This window comes from Bos javanicus, chromosome 9 (genome assembly GCF_032452875.1).
Source record: "Bos javanicus breed banteng chromosome 9, ARS-OSU_banteng_1.0, whole genome shotgun sequence".
Classification (NCBI taxonomy): Eukaryota; Metazoa; Chordata; class Mammalia; order Artiodactyla; family Bovidae; genus Bos; species Bos javanicus.
The window spans coordinates 68,266,582-68,284,396 of NC_083876.1; the positions used below are offsets into that span (position 1 = coordinate 68,266,582).

The 17,815-nt window shown below is 37.4% G+C and overlaps 1 protein-coding gene across 10 annotated transcripts in view; it reads left to right on the forward strand.

The window, feature by feature from the left end:
• L3MBTL3 (L3MBTL histone methyl-lysine binding protein 3) overlaps positions 1 to 17,815 on the forward strand; it is a 104,884-nt gene that overhangs the window by 56,499 nt on the left and 30,570 nt on the right. For all 10 annotated transcript variants that reach the window (XM_061427938.1, XM_061427945.1, XM_061427944.1 and 7 more), the window contains 4 exons: positions 1,372 to 1,457; positions 3,154 to 3,264; positions 7,974 to 8,088; positions 9,680 to 9,782. In XM_061427938.1, the coding sequence (XP_061283922.1) occupies positions 1,372 to 1,457; positions 3,154 to 3,264; positions 7,974 to 8,088; positions 9,680 to 9,782 (415 nt within the window). The remainder of the gene's footprint in view (positions 1 to 1,371; positions 1,458 to 3,153; positions 3,265 to 7,973; positions 8,089 to 9,679; positions 9,783 to 17,815) is intronic.

Genomic DNA, 17,815 nt, shown 5'->3' on the forward strand with positions numbered 1-17,815 from the left:
TAATTTTTCTTAGTCTTTCATTGTACATAATTAGATGACATTCTTCTGCAAAAAATAACTTTCTCGTCTTCCTGTTTATGCATTCAGTTAATTTATTTATATCAACATGGACCCAAATATTACTATTATCATCAGTGGCTTATATTCCATTACTAACATTATTTATTTTCATGTTCAGATTTTCTTACATTTGGCCAGTGGGGGACCCTTTAGGCTGGTTTCTGTGTCCTTTTGACATTTTTTATTATTTTTTGGAGACATTTCCTATTTTCTGGCACAGCCGGGCTTATCTTGTGCTTTCCCTGACCCAACCTTGACATCACCCATTTTTCCCAGACTCCATGGTTTATTTTTATAGAGAACGATTTGTAGATGCTATCTGGACACTTGATATGCTCACTGCTTCTGAACTAATGCTGCTGTTGGCCTTTCAGGGGACATATGGTTAAGTAAATATATAAAAATTTGTTGATTTCTATATCCATTTATAGATATTGAAAACCATGAATGTATACCATTAGCTGCAGTTCATATCTAACACCACCAAATTCATTCTGGTTTTTCACTTTTCATATTTATAGTCAGTGAGAAATCTGGCTTCTATTTTCTCTTTTTCAGTAAGTAAAGACTACATAAAGTAGCCATAAAGAGGATTACATAAAGTAGCCGGTTTCCTCCCCTACTGGGCCAACGCTAATTTCTACTCATGTCTACCTAAGGGGCTTTGGACTCTGGAGGAAACAGGGAGAGTGAGACGGAGGAAAGATGTTGTTTTTATACATTCTATCAGTACTGTTCCATGATGTATTTTAACTTACTTGGCCTAACAATATGATTGTCTGGAATATTTCACATATTGGTGTATATATAAACCTGCCTCACTCTTTTTAATAAATGCTTTCTGTTTTACATTTACGATATTTGTGTGTGTGTGTGTGTATGTGTGTGTGTATATTTCTATATTGATGGTCATTTAACTGATTTTACATTTTCACATTTACAAATGATGTATTTTCTTTGTACACACATATGAGATTCTTCCTAGATTGATAGAAGTGAAATACCTAGACTAAAGGGTGTTTATATTTGTGTGTTTGTGTATATCTTGTGTTGTAAGACTGTCCTAACTTGAGAATGCAAATTATATATATTCTCATTTAAAAGTTAATAGAGAAATCATGATCTAGATGAAAACTATTTCATTATTACATGTGGTTCCAAGTGTGTAATCAGTTTAAGTTTGTTTTGTGTAATATGAGCATGCTTTTCTTCATTGTAATGATAACAATATCTCATCATTTCATAGGCCTGCTTGTGGTTGTCACTATCACTTTGGTTAAACTTGATAGGATTTACTGTTTTCATTCTTAGGTTATCCAAATGTGAAACATTTTTCTTGGGATAAATACTTAGAAGAAACCAATTCTTTACCTGCTCCTGCAAGAGCTTTCAAAGTGGTGAGATATTATACTTTACAATATTTGATTCATTTATGTTGGTAATAGTGTTCAGTCATTGAAATTTAAGAACAGAAAAAGTATTGGTAAACAGAAACGAGAGAGAAGCAGAAGACCAAAGAAGATGTTTTTGAATTTTTACAATTTTGAAAGGGAAATGATTACTGGGGCGGGGAGGGGGTTTGTTGTTGCCAACTAAAGAATACTTCCATTTTGGACTTTAAAGTCTCCTTGGAAAATAATTATGTTTGAATTGGTTTGCAGTGAGTTGATTGTACAGCAGACTTCTGTTTTTCCAGCTAGATATTCTGAAAGACCAAACAGCACAAGATATCTATTGTTTTATAATGAAAACTTTATTTCTTCATTCCTTTGGGTTTGTTTATGGCAAGCTGAGATGTTGTGTGTATGTGTGTGTTTTAATATTATTGCTATAAATCATCATGTTTGACTACCACAATACAAGGTCATCTGTTTTGATTATAGTGTCTTTCTAATCCAGGTAATTGCTTCTTGCCTATTAAGATTCAAAGTTAACGTCATTTGTGTGCAAGGGAAGAATACAAAAATGAAATGTATTTAAAATTTTTTTAAATCTCAAGCAACTTGCTTTATAATTAGTATTTAAGAAAAGAAAGATATATTAAATACTTGATTTTTTTTAAAAAAAGTGACAGTATTATAAGCAACATTTTTAATAAATCCTTTTGTGTGTAAATTTATAGGATTTTTAATGATAAAATTAATTAGTAGATATGGATCCAAATACATCAGAAAAGAACATAAAAATTTTTGAGAGAAAATTTGTTACATTAAGAAAAGCCATAAATTCAGGATTATACATGAGTAATGTTTAGAGTCATGAAATTTTATAGATTTTTATCTGACCCTCTAACTTAGCCTCATACAGAAAAGAGCTGCTTTGCAGTTTTGCTTTGAACTGGATAAAATCATGTCAAACTCAGTTTGTATATCTAGTGTCACAGTGATTTCAGAGAGAAAATCAGAATTCCTTTAGCTTGGCCTTTAGGTGCCTTGCATTAATTGTTTTGCATCCTTTGCATAATTTTCACACTTGATTTTCACAGCCAGACTTTTATTATACCTGTTAGCCATCACCTTTCCTTCTGCCCATAAATTTTTCAGAGGGTTGTAGGTTTCTGCTGAGTTTTGAGATGTAGGTAGCCCCATTCCTGTTCTTTGTAGAACAGTTCTACCTGTGTGTCTTGATTGCTAATTTTCTTCTTAGAAAGACTTCTGTTACTTTTTTGTGTCAAGCTAATTTCTATGTCTCCTCTCCACAACTTCAATGTTCTTCCCTCTCTTTTATAACTTTCATGTTTGTTGACTTTTGCCAAGACAGCTCCAAGTAATGAGAAAAAATTCTTGTCTTCCCTATGACTAATCAGAAAAACCACAGTGTTCTGAATTTCAGCTTAAGATTTTTGACTTCCTGTTTGCTCCTGTGGCTAGTTACTCAGGCTCTTTCTATCGCCTGCAGGCTTGGCTGTGTGATTTGGGATTTTTTTTTTTTTTTGTAAGGAGAATGAAGTCCAAAGCCGTTTTAGGAACTTGAGTTCGGGAGGCTGGTTCTCTTATAATAGTTCAGTTTTTTTTTTTTAACTCTATCTTTGTGACATAGAGCTCACCTTCCCTTCCTCTGTGTCTCACTATATAAAATTTTCTGTTACGGCAGAAGCCACCACATGGATTCCAGAAAAAAATGAAGCTTGAGGTCATAGACAAAAGAAATCCCATGTTTATTAGAGTAGCAACAGTTGCAGACACAGATGATCACCGAATAAAAGTAAGTATTTTCTGTTGTGCTTTTGTTTTTCTTTTTTTTTTAACAAGACATCTTGGATGAAAACTTCAGCAGACATTTAATTCGTGAAGTCCTCAAATTACATTAGTAAAATCATAGGAATATGCAAATTAGGTGATTATGTATCTTTGTAAGTGTTTTTCTACTTTATGTAAGTTTTCTCCTTATTTATGACTGACTTTTAATATTTTAAGTATGTATTTGGAAGAAAAAGTAGATACAGTGTATAAGGTAATCTGTTCAGAAGGCGATATAATACTTCATTTTCCAATAGTGTGTGTATATATATATATTTTTTTTTAATTAAGTTCGGGTTTTTTTTTTTTTTTATGGGATGTTGGTTTTTGAGACATCCAAGGCCACTGGGTTCCTTCCTTCTCTTTGACAATTTCTCTCTGGAAACTCTCAAGATTATCTTTGTCCCTAATATTTTGATGTTTTGTGATAACATACTTTCGTATGAGGGTTTTTTTTCATTATCTTGCATAAATCTCCATATTCAGACTTGAGCCAGTCCTGTCATTTTCCAGACCCCCTGACATACTTGCTGCCTCCACATTGAGTCCTTCTGGATTCTACACAGTGAGCTCGTTCTCCCCGGCCCTGCTCTCCCTCTCTCGGCGTCTGGGTTGCAACCCACCCCCTCTCTTCCAGTGGCTCAGCTCTCCCTCACCCACTTGTGCCCTCTGCACTCATCATTGCCACGTCTGTCAGCTACTTTGCTTCTCCGTTTGTCCTTCTGGGTTTATACATTGTCACACATAACTTTCATTTCAGAAGAGAGTGCAAATAAGCACCTGGGTCTAAAATGTGGTTTATTGAGTTGCCTTTCACCTCAACAGAAAATCCAACCAAATTAGTTTTTTTAAAAAAATGAAATACTGTGCTCTCAAAAACTATTATCTGTCTTCATCTGGAAATTGTCAATAATGAATATTCAGTTTTTATAAAGGGTCCAAATTACATTTTTAGGTAAAAAATGTATCTAATTTCCTAAACTGTGATTTAAAATATTTTAAATTATCTGTACTATGCTTTGATATCTAGTAGTCTATTTTCTTTAGAATTTTCATTCAGCCTCATTGCTGAGTTGCTTTTATGTTAATTGTCTTTATAGTGGAACATTTCTATTATAAGTAATTTTGGATGTCTCTTAGGCTTCCCTTATGGCTCAGCTGGTAAAGAATCTGCCTGCAATATGGGAGACCTGAGTTCAATCCCTGGGTTGGAAACATCCCCCTGGAGAAGGGAAAGGCTACCCACTCCAGTATTCTGCCCTGGAGAATTCCATGGACTGTGTAGTCCTTGGGATTGCAGAGTTGGATACGACTGAATGAGTTTCACTTTCACTTGTGTTTTGTACAATGCTTAAATATTTCATGTTGCATGTTTATGTATCTTTCTCTCTTACTCTTTGTTAGGTAATTTTATTTCATTTCAAAATAGGACCCAGCAAGAGAACAATTATCACTTAGCATTATAAGAAAGTCTGATTTTTTTGTTTATGAAAACCTCTTAATGTGCCAGTGACTCAAGTAGTAAAGATGAAATGAAACTATACAAACTATAATAAATTTATTTCATCTGGGCTTCCATAGTAAGAGTATTAATTAGGTTTAATTTTTTTATATATTATGTTTGCATAATTTCTGATAGCAATCTTTAATTGAAGTATTAGTGGCTAAGATGGTAAAGAATCTGCCTGCAATGCAGAAGACCCAGGTTCAATTCCTGGGTTGGGAAGATCCCCTGGAGAAGGGAATGGCAACCCACTTCAGTATTATTGCCTGGAGAATTCCTTGGACAGAGGAGCCTGGCAGGCTACAGTCCATGGGGTCTCAAGAGTTGGACACGACTGAGCAACTAATGCACACATATTTCTGATAGCAATTTTTAATTAAAGTACACTTGACTTATAATATTTTATTAGTTTCAAATGTACAGTGTGATTCAGTATCTTTGCAGGTTATACTCTATTAAAAGTTATTACAAGATAATGGCTATAATTCCCTTTGCTGTACAGTATATCCTTGTTGCTGATCTGTTTTATGCACAGTAGTTTGTAATCTATTAATCCTGTACTGAACTCCGGGAGTTGGTGATGGACAGGGGGATTGCAAAGAGTCAGGCATGACTGAGCGACGGAACTGAACTGAACTGAACCGAATCCTGTACTGCTAATTTGTTCTTTCTCCCCTCTCTCTCCCCTTTGATAACCGCTGGTTTGCTTTCTATATCTGTGAATCTTTCTGTTTTGCATATACGTTTACTTGTATGATTTTTTAGATTCCACATATAAGTGATTAAATAGCAGTTTTTAAGTGCATTTGCTCCTTATTAGAGAATTGTATTGTTCCTCTGTTCATAATATTTAAATTAAATTTTAACTCTGAAATTTAATCTTAAATTGCTAAAATTCTCCCAGTTGCCAGCCAGCCTAGTTTGTAGAAGAGATTCAGCTTATTTACAGTAACTAAAATATTGTCTCCTTTTTGTTGAATATTGTCATATATTGTCAATAGATCTGTCATCTTTGATAGATGACTTTTCATTGCCAAACTGAGATATCAGTTTTAATGAAAACTAGGAAGGGGTTTGAGGTTGCACAGAGTTGGACACGACTTAGCAGCAGCAGCAGCAGGAAGGGGTTTATGGTATCATTAGATATATTATCTTCAACATATTCTTAAAGGTATTTGGGAGGAAATTATTAAAAGAACCCTTTTATTTATGATGATACCAAGATTTTTGGACTCTATATTGCAGTACAATAGTGTCCTTTTTAGTATCACTGGAAATTTTCAGTATACAGTAGAGTTACTTAGAAGTTAAGTAAATGACATGTTAGGTGCACAGAACCCAAGTTATACTTCTAAGTTTAGAACCTCCTTGGTGGGCTCACCCATTGTTTTTTCCTTCTTATTTTTAGTTATCACAAGTAATTCTAGTGTGGAGGTCGACCTAGTAATCCAGGTCGGAGAACCATTTACTTATTAGGATTGAGTTTGTTTGCCACAGGAAGATAGCTAAATTTTGTAAAATGTAACAAATTTTACATGAGTTACATGAACATTGTTTCCAGTGTGGAAGAAATGAAATTTAGGAATAGGAATATAAGAAAACAGAGTTTCATGTATTTAGTAAAATAGAACACTATCACTTGATGATTAGTTGAGAATTAGAATGCTTAAAATTTACTTTACGCTATGAACTATGTATAACTTCTTAGTTATTGGTAGTACTGACAGCGTAAGCTGATATTCTTAATCAGTGTTATTTGAATGTTACTTTTGATCAGAGGAAAGAAAAGGGTTGTTTCAAATTAAACAGCTTTAAGTGTTGCTTTTATATGCAATGTATGTGAAGGATGAACAAGTTTATTTTGGATCTGTGAATCTTAAGCTTGTTACTCCTCCTGACTAACTTTGTGATTTTTTTCTCCATTTTAAAATTTTATCCATGATTTCCTCCAGATGTGGAATTCTGTGGGATTTAATTCTAGGATTAATTGATTTCTAAGCTTGAGAAAGCAGATCCATTGTAAAGGACATTATTTTGAACCCATATATACATACTTTCGGAGAAGGCAATAGCAACCCACTCCAGTACTCTTGCCTGGAAAAATCCCATGGACAGAGGAGCCTGGTGGGCTGCAGTCCATGGGATCGCTAAGAGTCGGACACGACTGAGCAACTTCACTTTCACTTTTCACTTCCATGTATTGGAGAAGGAAATGGCAACCCACTCCAGTGTTCTTGCCTGGAGAATCCGAGGGACGGGGGAGCCGTCTGTGGGGTGGCACAGAGTCAGACATGATTGAAGCCACTTAGCAGCAGCAGCATACGTGCTTTAGTAACTCTGTACTTCTCTGTTACATAAACATACCGTAAGTTATATAACCAGTCTTGTAGATGGTAGGCATTCTGGTTTTTTTTCTGGTACAACAATGAATTATTTAGATTATCAAGTCAAAGATGATATATTTTAAGTGTTAATCACTGTTGCCAAATACCTCTCCAGAAATATCTCATCAGTCAAGGCTCTTGTCAGTGGTCTATGAGAGCGTCCATTAATCTCATGTTCACTAGCTCTAGGAATCACCAAAATGGAACATTCTGGCAGATTGAAAGGAAAAGTATTGCATCTTGTGGATTTTAATTTGTACCTTTTTAGTTTTAAGTGAAATTGTCTTTTCATATGTTTACCATTTATTTTTCTGTTAATGAGCTGTTTGTTGCTTTTCCACCTTTTCTATTAGATTTTTCATCTTTTTATGATATGTGATTTTTTTACGAATTGAGGAACAAAGTACATTGTCATGCATTAACAAATATGTTTTTCAGGTTTCTTTTGGGTTTTTCATCTTGCTAACAGTCGTATTTGCCATTGTGAAGATTTGAACTTTGATGTAGTCAAATTGATCCATCTCTCATTTATGGCTCTTGAGTTTGGCATCTTGCTTACGAAGGCTACTGAGCTCTTAAGAGTTCGGTAATTCATGCTTTCTTCTAGAACTTTTATTGTACAGTTTTCAACATTTGAATTTTTATCCATCTGACATCTATTGTGTTTATTTGTATATTCAGTGTACTATTTATAAGTTAGAATGAAGATGGTTACCATTGGCAGAGTTTTTACTGTAGGGATTTTTGTGACCTGAATTAAACTGTTGATCTTTTTTTGTTATCCAGGTTCACTTTGATGGCTGGAATAGTTGCTATGATTACTGGATAGATGCAGATTCTCCTGACATTCACCCTGTTGGTTGGTGTTCAAAAACTGGGCATCCTCTTCAACCTCCTTTGAGTAAGATACACAAGGATTACTTTAAGAAGTGTTTCCACTGTTGCGTAGTGTGCTTAATATTCTCTTTTCCTTCTCATTCTGCTTCTCTCCTGTACATTTTTTCTCTGTGTAATCGTTTTTCCTCTTACTGCATTTTTAGTTAACCTGATAGTCAAAAGTACATAAAAGAAGAAATTTAATATCTGAAAAAGTAGTGTGTGCCTAGACTTTCTTTTATTTAGCAGTATTGTCATGTTTTAAAACTAGTACTAAATTTTGGAAGACAATTTGTCAGACTATCAAAATTTGATGTATCAATGTCAATATATTGATAGTGACTGGATACAATAGTTCTGCAAAGTAGTACCATCAGGAGAAACTGGGCAGAGTGCAAAGGGATCTCCCTTTGTGTTATTACTCACAATTGCATGTGAATCTACCGTCACCTCAATAAACATTTTAGTTAAATTCAATTTTTTTAAAAAGGTACACCAAGAGTGTGTGCTGTCACTTCAGTCATGTCTGACTCTGTGCGACCCTGTGGACTGTAGCCCACCAGGCTGCTCTGTCCATGGGATCCTCTAGGTAAGAATACTAGAGTGGGTTGCCATGCCCCCTTTAGGGAATCTTCCCCACCCAGGGATTGAACCCATGTCTCCTTCGGCTCCTGCATTGCAGGCAGATCCTTTACCGCTAAGCCACCGGGGAAGCCTTGGGCTTAACATATTGGATTTCAGTTGTGGTGGAAAGTAAATACATTGTAGAAAGAAAAATGTGGCAAATACAATACATTATTATGGGGTTTCTTAAAAATTTATCATGCCCTTCCCAACTAGTGGCTTCATTCCTGGATGTCACCTAGAAACTGCAGAAGGCCACCAGAATGCACTGCACGATGTTGGTCACAGTATGTTTAAAATAATAAACCTTGGTAACAAATATCGCTTAAACCTTGGTGCACTCATAGTACAACTACTGTGCAAATCATAAAAATATTACTATTGAGTTGAAGCTAAAGACCAAAGAAGACTGCTTCAGAATAGTATATACCCATGTTGTCCCTAATTTATGTGGCAGAAGTAAACCAAAGATGTGACACATGTACATACACAAATGTACGTACATTTGGGAATGCTTGGAACATCTAGGAAGGTCACAGTAACATGGTTAGTCAGGACTAAGGAGGCTATGAAATGTGAAGAGAGTCGCTTAAAGGGGATCTGTAGCTGTTCTTTGTATCCTGGTGTGTTGTTTGAAGTTTTCACAGCGTGCGAGTATTCATATATTAATTATGTTATTTACTTGATCAAGCTGTTTAGAATCATCTCATTATTTCAGATTTAGGTATCTCTGGAATTTGTGACATTTTGAAAGAGGGTTGGGTCAAAGTTTACCGTTTCACTATTAAAGAAAGACATTGTGAACAAAGTACTAGGGAAAACCTTTAGAAGTAGAGACTTTAAACATAGTTTTAATTTTGTAGGGCCTTCTTTTTCTTTGTATAAGTGTTGATTGAAAAATTGTTTTGTTTTGTTTTTTTTCTTCTTCTGCTCCAAGGCATTTGCCTCTTACAGCCTTAACTTTTTGCTTTTTTCTTTTGGCGTTTTAATAGGCCCCTTAGAACTGATGGAAGCCTCAGAACACGGTGGCTGCACAACCCCAGGATGTAAAGGGATTGGCCATTTTAAGAGAGCGAGACACCTGGGCCCTCACAGGTATTTGGTGCTTCCACTCACATGGAAGTTCCTTCTGTGGTCAGACAGAGGGTGCCTGTCCCTTGTAGGTGGACAGTAATGATTTCCATGGATACTTAATAGATATGAACTAATTCTGCATTCACATCCATATGAACTATGGTTGCTACGGTGACCATGTAAAAATAAAGAGTGTATGTGTAGTTAAATATTCCTGAGAGAGAATGCATTCGTGAATTTAAATAGATTTACAGTAGTTTCTTGGCAACCTGACTAGTTTTATAGATACTTTATGTCTTAAAGTCATTTGGGGTTGACCATTAATAGTGAGAAGAGGGCAGGCCTTGTTGAAAGTATTTGTTTGGTAAAATATTCTGATTGGGTGACTCAACAATTTGAATAGTGAGAGGTGAGATTATTGTAGATTAGCAGCAAAGATCACAAAAAGCACAAATATAAATAGACACATTTCAGAATACATTGGTCAAAATTAAATGCCTTTCAATATTTTTCTCTTACTTCTAAGTAACTTAAAAGAGAAACCAAAATTATACATTTGAAATTTGATGTGTTACTTGGGCAGTTTGGGCTATTTGTAGACATATTCAAATATTACTGGAATAGAAAGAAATTTCTGTGATTTTAACTGGGATTTTTAGAGAACAGAGGCATCACCTATTCTTGTATATATTAAAATAATAATTTGTCAGTGTAAAGTGTTCTAACTGCATGTTAATTGGACTGCCCAGTAAGAAAAATGATTCCTTGTTTATCTAGTTTATGCAGGTTGTGAATCTCCGTGCTTAAAACATCTGAAGATTGCCCTGCCTGTTTCTCTAAGCATTAATAGGAATTGTAAAATTGACCTGGTTGTTTTATCTTCATATAGGTTTCTTCTTCCTTAAATTTCTATAACCTCAAAGCCTTTTGCAGCACTGCTGCCAAGTTTGTTTTATGGGGTTCAGTGTGTTCCAGGGTAAAAATCTGCATGTAGACAGGATCATGATTCCACTTGCAAATATCCATTTAAAAATCCTTTTCATGGCTTGTATGACTCCAAGCCAAAAGCAGTATGATTAAGGGGAGATAAAAATACTATATCCTAGGAGTGATTCAGTATTGGCCAGTGAAGGCAGCTGGATTACTTTCAGGCATTACAGTAGTATCTCTCCTACCCTCCCCATCCCTGTGTGGGTATGTTCCAAGATCCCCCGTGGATGCCTGAAACCTGGGATAGTACTGAACCCTATATATATCATGTTTTATCCTATTCATACATACCTATGATACAGTTTGACTTATAAATCATGCACACTAAGAGATTGGCAACAATAATATTAAAATAGAACAGTTATAAATAATGTACTGTAATACAAGTTATGGGAATGTGGTCTCTCTAAAGTCATATTGTACCCATTGAATGCCTTTTCCATTTTAACTATGCATCTGTTACACACTGTGGCCCTCACTTTCGCAGTCTGAGGTGTGACAGGAGAACTAGGACAAATTTCTTTTTCCTCACAATTTGACAGAAGATTCATTTTCGCTGTAGAGATGATTTCCCCGTGAAGTTGAGCGTTGTCACCTGTTCACCTCAAGGAAGCACTTTACGGGCACCTGAAGCGCCAGCATCACCACTGTTGTGCTTTGGGGCTCTTGTTAATTACAGCAAGGATGACTGAACACAGGCACTGTGATACCTTGCCAGTGGATCTGGGAACCGAGGAGGCTACTAGGTCACTAACAGGCTGGATGCACTGGACTGAGGGGTGGTTTGCTTCTCACAGGGCCAGAGTGGGACATTGTGAGATTTCATCATGCTGCTCAGAATGGTGCACAGTTTAAAATTTATTATTTCTGGAATTTTTCATTTAACATATTCATACTTAGATTGACCTCAGATAAGTGAAACCATAGAAAGCAAAACCACGGATAAGGAGTGACTATGGTATATAATGGAGAAGGCAGTGCACCCCACTTCAGTACTCTTGCCTGGAAAATCCCATGGACGGAGGAGCCTGGTAGGCTGCATCCATGGGGTCGCTAAGAGTCGGGCATGACTGAGCAACTTCACTTTCACTTTTCACTTTCATGCATTGGAGAAGGAAATGGCAACCCACTCCAGTATTCTTGCGTGGAGAATCCCAGGGACAGAGGAGCCTGGTGGGTTGCTGTCTATGGGGTTGCACAGAGTCGGACACAACTGAAGCAACTTAGCAGCAGCAGCAGCAGCATGGTATATAAATCCAAATAACTCATTAGTATGCCAGACTTCTTTATATGTCTATAAATTCTTTCATTTAGTAAATATTTTTGAGCAGTAGGGTGTTTTTTTTTTTTTTCCTAGTAGCATGTATTGGATAACCTTCAAGTGACCCTATAATATTGGACTATTATTTTCTTCATTTTTTTGGTGAAGCCACCATGATACTGTAGAGGTCTCTCTAACTTGCCTAATTGACAGCTGATGAGGAAGGAGCCAGGAATAGCACCCAGTCTAACTGTGCCCTTGACCACTCCCCTGTCACTGAGAATCCGGGCATGGCTTTCCAAATAAGTCACAGATCTAGCCTTTAAAGAACTCAGGGACTAATGAAACTATAAAAACTCGATTTAATTGAAATATGAGATACAAAGTAATAACTAATATTGAAACTTTGACATGTGTACCTTTCTGCTTTACAACCCTAAGATGTTCTTTGAACCAAAGGCAGTTTGTTCAAATTATGAAGGAAAAGATTAAAGAAATCTTACAAATGGGTGAATATTGACATTATGTTGTGTGGTACAATCAAAAATTTACAAAGAATTTTTCTTTTTGGTCTTCTGGGAAGAAAATCCACCTTAGAGCAATGTCTGTAATCTCTTCAGGGGTGTGGTAGGTCTGAGCAGAGAGGTTTGCCTTTCACAGCAAGGTCTGTGCCTACAGTCCTGTCCCCTGCTTGATGGCACCAGCCACTCATTAAGACCACCTTTCCCCAGAAGGGTTGTGGACCTCAGAGGTGGTCTAGCTACCTCCATTTCACAGACTTTCAGTGATTGTCTCTGCAGTGTTTTTTCACAGATGCAGTGTTGTATTTGCTAAGTGAAGGGAGAAATTATAAGGAGAATCATATAAGATGTTATGGAGAAATGTGGTTAAAAAAAAAATCTTTCCGTATAATTGAAGCCATATGGAGAATGACGTATTGTTTGGGGGAATGAAAGAGGAGGAAGTAGACATCGCGGCTTATAAGACATGCATTGATACAGAAGTGTTCATTTCCTTGTCACCTATCAGACATAGCCGGCAGATCTGTGCATAGTTTGGGACAGGAATGCAATCCAGAGGAGTAGCAGACAGTGTCAACTCCTGCCTGTGTCGTGGCTTCCCATTTTCTCAGCCCACTCCACTGGCTTTTCTTGGTCTCCCTGAATATGCTGTTCTCTTCATAGCACTTACTGCTCTTTATCTGGCGGAACATTAACCCTTAGTAACCATAGTATGTTTACCATTTCCTTACTAGACTTACGGAAGAGCTGCTGCATCATGAATATTCTTTGACAGGTTCATTTCACTGGCATTTATTTTTGTCCTTGCCAAGAATGCTGTGTTTAGGAAAACGTAATGAGAAAATTCTCTTTGGATTAATGTGAGAAATTGCATAAATCAAAACATGCATTCTTTGCTTAGATAACAAAGAAAGTTGCTCTTTTGGCAAGAAGTATCAATTTTATGAATATGTAAGCACAAGCCTATCTTTTGACTAGGATGTGTTGTTAATGTCTCCAAAAATTACAGTAGTTGAATTTGATCTAAGAAGTGTTGGAAATACAAATGTGTTCTCAACAATGAAATTTAAGAATGTGCTGTTTTTAAATGTGGCGATATAAACGTTCAGTGAGCGAGTTGGATGTGGATATGGTGTTCCCATTTCTAGAGATGCTCAGAAGCCAGATGATAATTCTGTCTCTAGCAATGGCAACCTTCTCCAGTACTCTTGCCTGGAGAATCCCTTGGACAGAGGAGCCTGGTGGGCTCCAGTCCATGAGGTTGCAAGAGTCGGATACAACTGAGCAACTGACACACACAGTGTTCCCATTTCTAGAGATGCTCAGATGACAATTCTGTCTCTAGCAAGGCAGTATTAATATTGGCTGTGTCATGGTGTATCCCTTTCTTGATTCACTCATTTGGCTTACTGAGAGGGCATAATGAGGAGAGATTAAAAGAAAACTAAAGTTATATAAAACTGAATATTTTGCATATCTAATGTCTTCAGAAGTGAAGTAAATCTTCCCTATGTAAGATTTTATCTCAGTAAAATTAAACAGGAAAAGAAAAAAAAGAAATAGTACTTCCTACAACCTCTAAAGGATATTTATAAAGTCCCTGGAGAGTTTTTAAAAATTAATAACTCTGGACATACACCTGCAAACCACAGTCATCATTTTAATTCAAGATTCAGTCCACTCGTGGAACAAACATTTATTGAGTGCCTGCTGTGTGCAGATACTGGGCTAGGTGATGGGCTCTACAGAGAAGGCCTCACTTCTAAGGAGGCCAGCATGGTATAAACAGGGATTTGGAGACGCATGAATGAGTAGTGCTCAGAATTACCACCTTTTCCTGAGGGAAGCAGTGAGCCTCCATAAGCAAGGCATGTTGTGGAGTTTTTAATGCTGTTGTTTATTTTTGCTGATGGCCTTTTACCCAGTAGGGGTTAAGTGTTCCTCTTCTTCTCCTTTTAAAATAATAATCCTAGGCAGGCTTTTTTTTGTGTGTGACTTCCTAGGTGCCAGGCTCTGTTTTAGGACTTAGATCTGTTACCTCGTTTTATTCTCTCAGCAGCTTTATAAAGCTGGCACTACTATAATCTCTGTTTCATAGAAGTGGGAACAGAGATTTAGAATGCTTGAGAAAAGTACCCAAGATCAGAGAGTTGGCAGACCCAGGATTCAGCCTAGGCTCTTAAGGTACTAAAGCCCTTACTCTTAACTGCTAGACTCTCATGCAAACCACAGTAGCTGGATAGAACTTGTATTTTATAGATTCCTGTCTTGACAGAGAGTGAGAATGAGCATGTGAGCACTTAGGAAATGGAAGATATCATCCAGTTGTTTAAATAAATGTATTTACAACTAAAAAGGTTGTAAAGGTAGCAGTGGAAGGCGGTGAACAAGGCCGTTTTTTCCACCTTTCCTAATACACTGGACAGTCATTCCAAGGAAAAACTGCCTCCTTACAGGGGCCAGTGGGACAAGAATTTATATATGTATATAGCAGGTATGGAATGATTTGCTAATAGAACAGAGTTCACCCTAATAAAGTCCTCATAGTAAAGATCTGTGTAATCCTGTGTGAATCTGTTCCCCTGATGTCTGGGGAACTGTGTAACAGCAGAGTTGTGTGTACATGTATAATTGCATGTGCCCATTACTGTTTGTAAGTGTACCTGTTGTTGTGCCACGGGCCAAGCCGTACTTACGTTTGTTATTAGAAACCTAATAGACAAGAAATATGAAAATGATTATAAGCCTAGTGAAACCCACTTTTCCCAGAGAAGTTTGATCAGCACTTCTGTGTTTATAAAATCATTAAAACTGCATATGAATTTTATAAACTTAAAAATGAGGAAATTGGCCCAGAAAGGTTAAGTACTGCTTCAGTTCATTTTTAACCTTTCTGAGCTTCCTTGGCAGTGTGGTAATAAAGAATCTTGCCTGCCATTGCAGGAGATGCAAGAGATGCAGGTTCGATCCCTGGGTCTGGAAGATCCCCTGGAGGAGGAAATGGCAACCCACTCCAGTATTCTTGCCTGGGAAATCCCATGGACAGAGGAACCTGGTGGACTACAGTCCATGGGGTCGCAAAGAGTTGGCGTGACTGAGCATTCACACACAGTTCATGGCTTCATGGCAGCAGCATCTTGCTAAGAGGTGGTACTCTCAGGTTTAATTGTCATGGATTAGGATAAAGAAATAATTCAATATTGCAAGGTACTTTTTGCTCCGGTAGGAGACAGCTGGAGTTCATATGCTAATGGGATGATACTAAGCAAGTTCCCTTTTTTAAAGCCTCAGTCTCTGCATTAGCGTTAGAATAAGAATGATTTTCCAGTTTTGTGGGAGTTAGATGACATCATGCCAGTAAAGCAGAATACCCTGGGTAACACACTCCATCTGTGTAATGTTTGTTGTCATGCTCTTCATTTTACAAGTGTCTTGTAAAACAGAGTCTTCCAAGTTTGTTTGCTCACTGTGGACAGAGCTGCAGAGCACATTTAGAGCCCGGTTCTTGATTTCCGTCTGGGGCATTGCCCATCCCTCTGTGCACACTTCATTTGCATTCTGTGCCTTTTTATTTTTTAAATCACCTCCCACTATGGGAACCAGCTGGTATCCCTTTCTGTCCTAGAGTAGTTGTAAGAACTGGAGATGTTTAAACCCATTTGATTTTTCTCATGGTTCAGAAGAAGAGAAGGCTTAGCATAATATGTATAGCCGATCATTACAGGGTTGTGTTGGTTGATCATCCTGGCCCAATAGTGTGTCTTTGTTCAGAAGGCTGTGATTGTTTCCCTGCTTCAAAATGAGAGTTTGAAATTTCCCTCTGGCCCTAGCAACCGAGATAAGGGGGATATTTAGGTGCCAAGTCACATTCTGCAGCCTTGCCTGTCTGAGCTACCCGTGTTTACATATGGTGGTCTAGAGAGACATCCTCTTCCTTCACGTAATCAACAAACAGGAAGAGGCTGCCTTTGGGGGAGCTTCTAAACTACAGCTATTCACTGTAGTGAGTAGGTGGGAACCCAGCCCATCTGAAAACCCGGGAATCTTCCCTGTGTTAGAGTGCGGTGGAAATCAGCACCCTCATTTTCTTTTCTTTCTTCAAAATGAACATGCAGACAGTTTTCAATAATTGTAAAGCCAGGTGTTTAACAGTGAGTCAAACATTTGATGGTTGTGATATTCTAGGAAGAGCAACACATGTATCAAAAGAAATTAATTAAAAAAATTATATTCGTATTTTTTTTCCTGCCACTTTTTTCCTGAGTGATAGTCACTCAATTGTGTTCGACTCTTTGTGGTCCATGGCCTGTAGGCCATCAGGCTCCTCTGTCCATGGGATTCTCCAGGCAGGAGTACTGGAGTGGGCAGCCATTTACTTCTCCAGGGATTCCCAACCCAGGGATTGAACCCAGGTCTCCTGCATGGCAGGCATATCCTTTACCTCCTAAGCCACCAAGTAGATAATTTGCAATAGGGTACATACACAATATGAAAAAGAAAGAACAAAATCAAACTTGACTGTGATCTGAGAGTTGGTTAGTGTATTTCCTTTATCAGAAAGAAAAAATCAAGAGCAAGAAGAGATAGTTGTGTTTTTTATCCTTTTTGTTTTCAGGGGAAGGGAGTTCATTAAAGATGAATTTGGTTTTAACCAAGTTTATTATAAGACATAGCAGTATAAAGTAACATGTAAGTAAAGAAAATAAATATGTACTTTTACTTACAAGCTATCTGTGATAAATTTTGTAGACCATTTGCAGAATTACTTTGGGAGCCTGTGCACACTCTTCTCTCCTCCCAGGAGGATGTGTCAGATTCTCTTGGTAGAGGGCAGAAAGGCAGTGTTTAAGAATTTTCCCCAAATATTACCTAATCTGAGGAAAAGAATATGCAGGACACTAGCATAATTTACCTAACTCCACATCATTTCCAGATTTCAGGAGGTTTCCTAAAAACCAAGGGCCAAGATAGGCAGTTAGTCGGAGTGGTTGATTCTATATCAAGATACAGAAGCTGCCAGTTGTTCTGGAGTTGGAAGGTTGAGGCCCAGGCACAGGAGTGTCCTGACTTCATGCTGAATGAACAGTTAGTGACCCAGATTCCCTTTGCTTGGATGACAGGAATGATCCCCAGATGGAATCTGAGAGACCAACCCAGTGGTCACCAGTGGAAGGGAAGGGAGCTAGATGGGTCATTATCCAAGTTGCCTTCTTGTCCTTTTTCATATCAGGAACAGGATTAGCTACAGGATGATGTTTTTTTCTGAGCAATCATGAATGCAT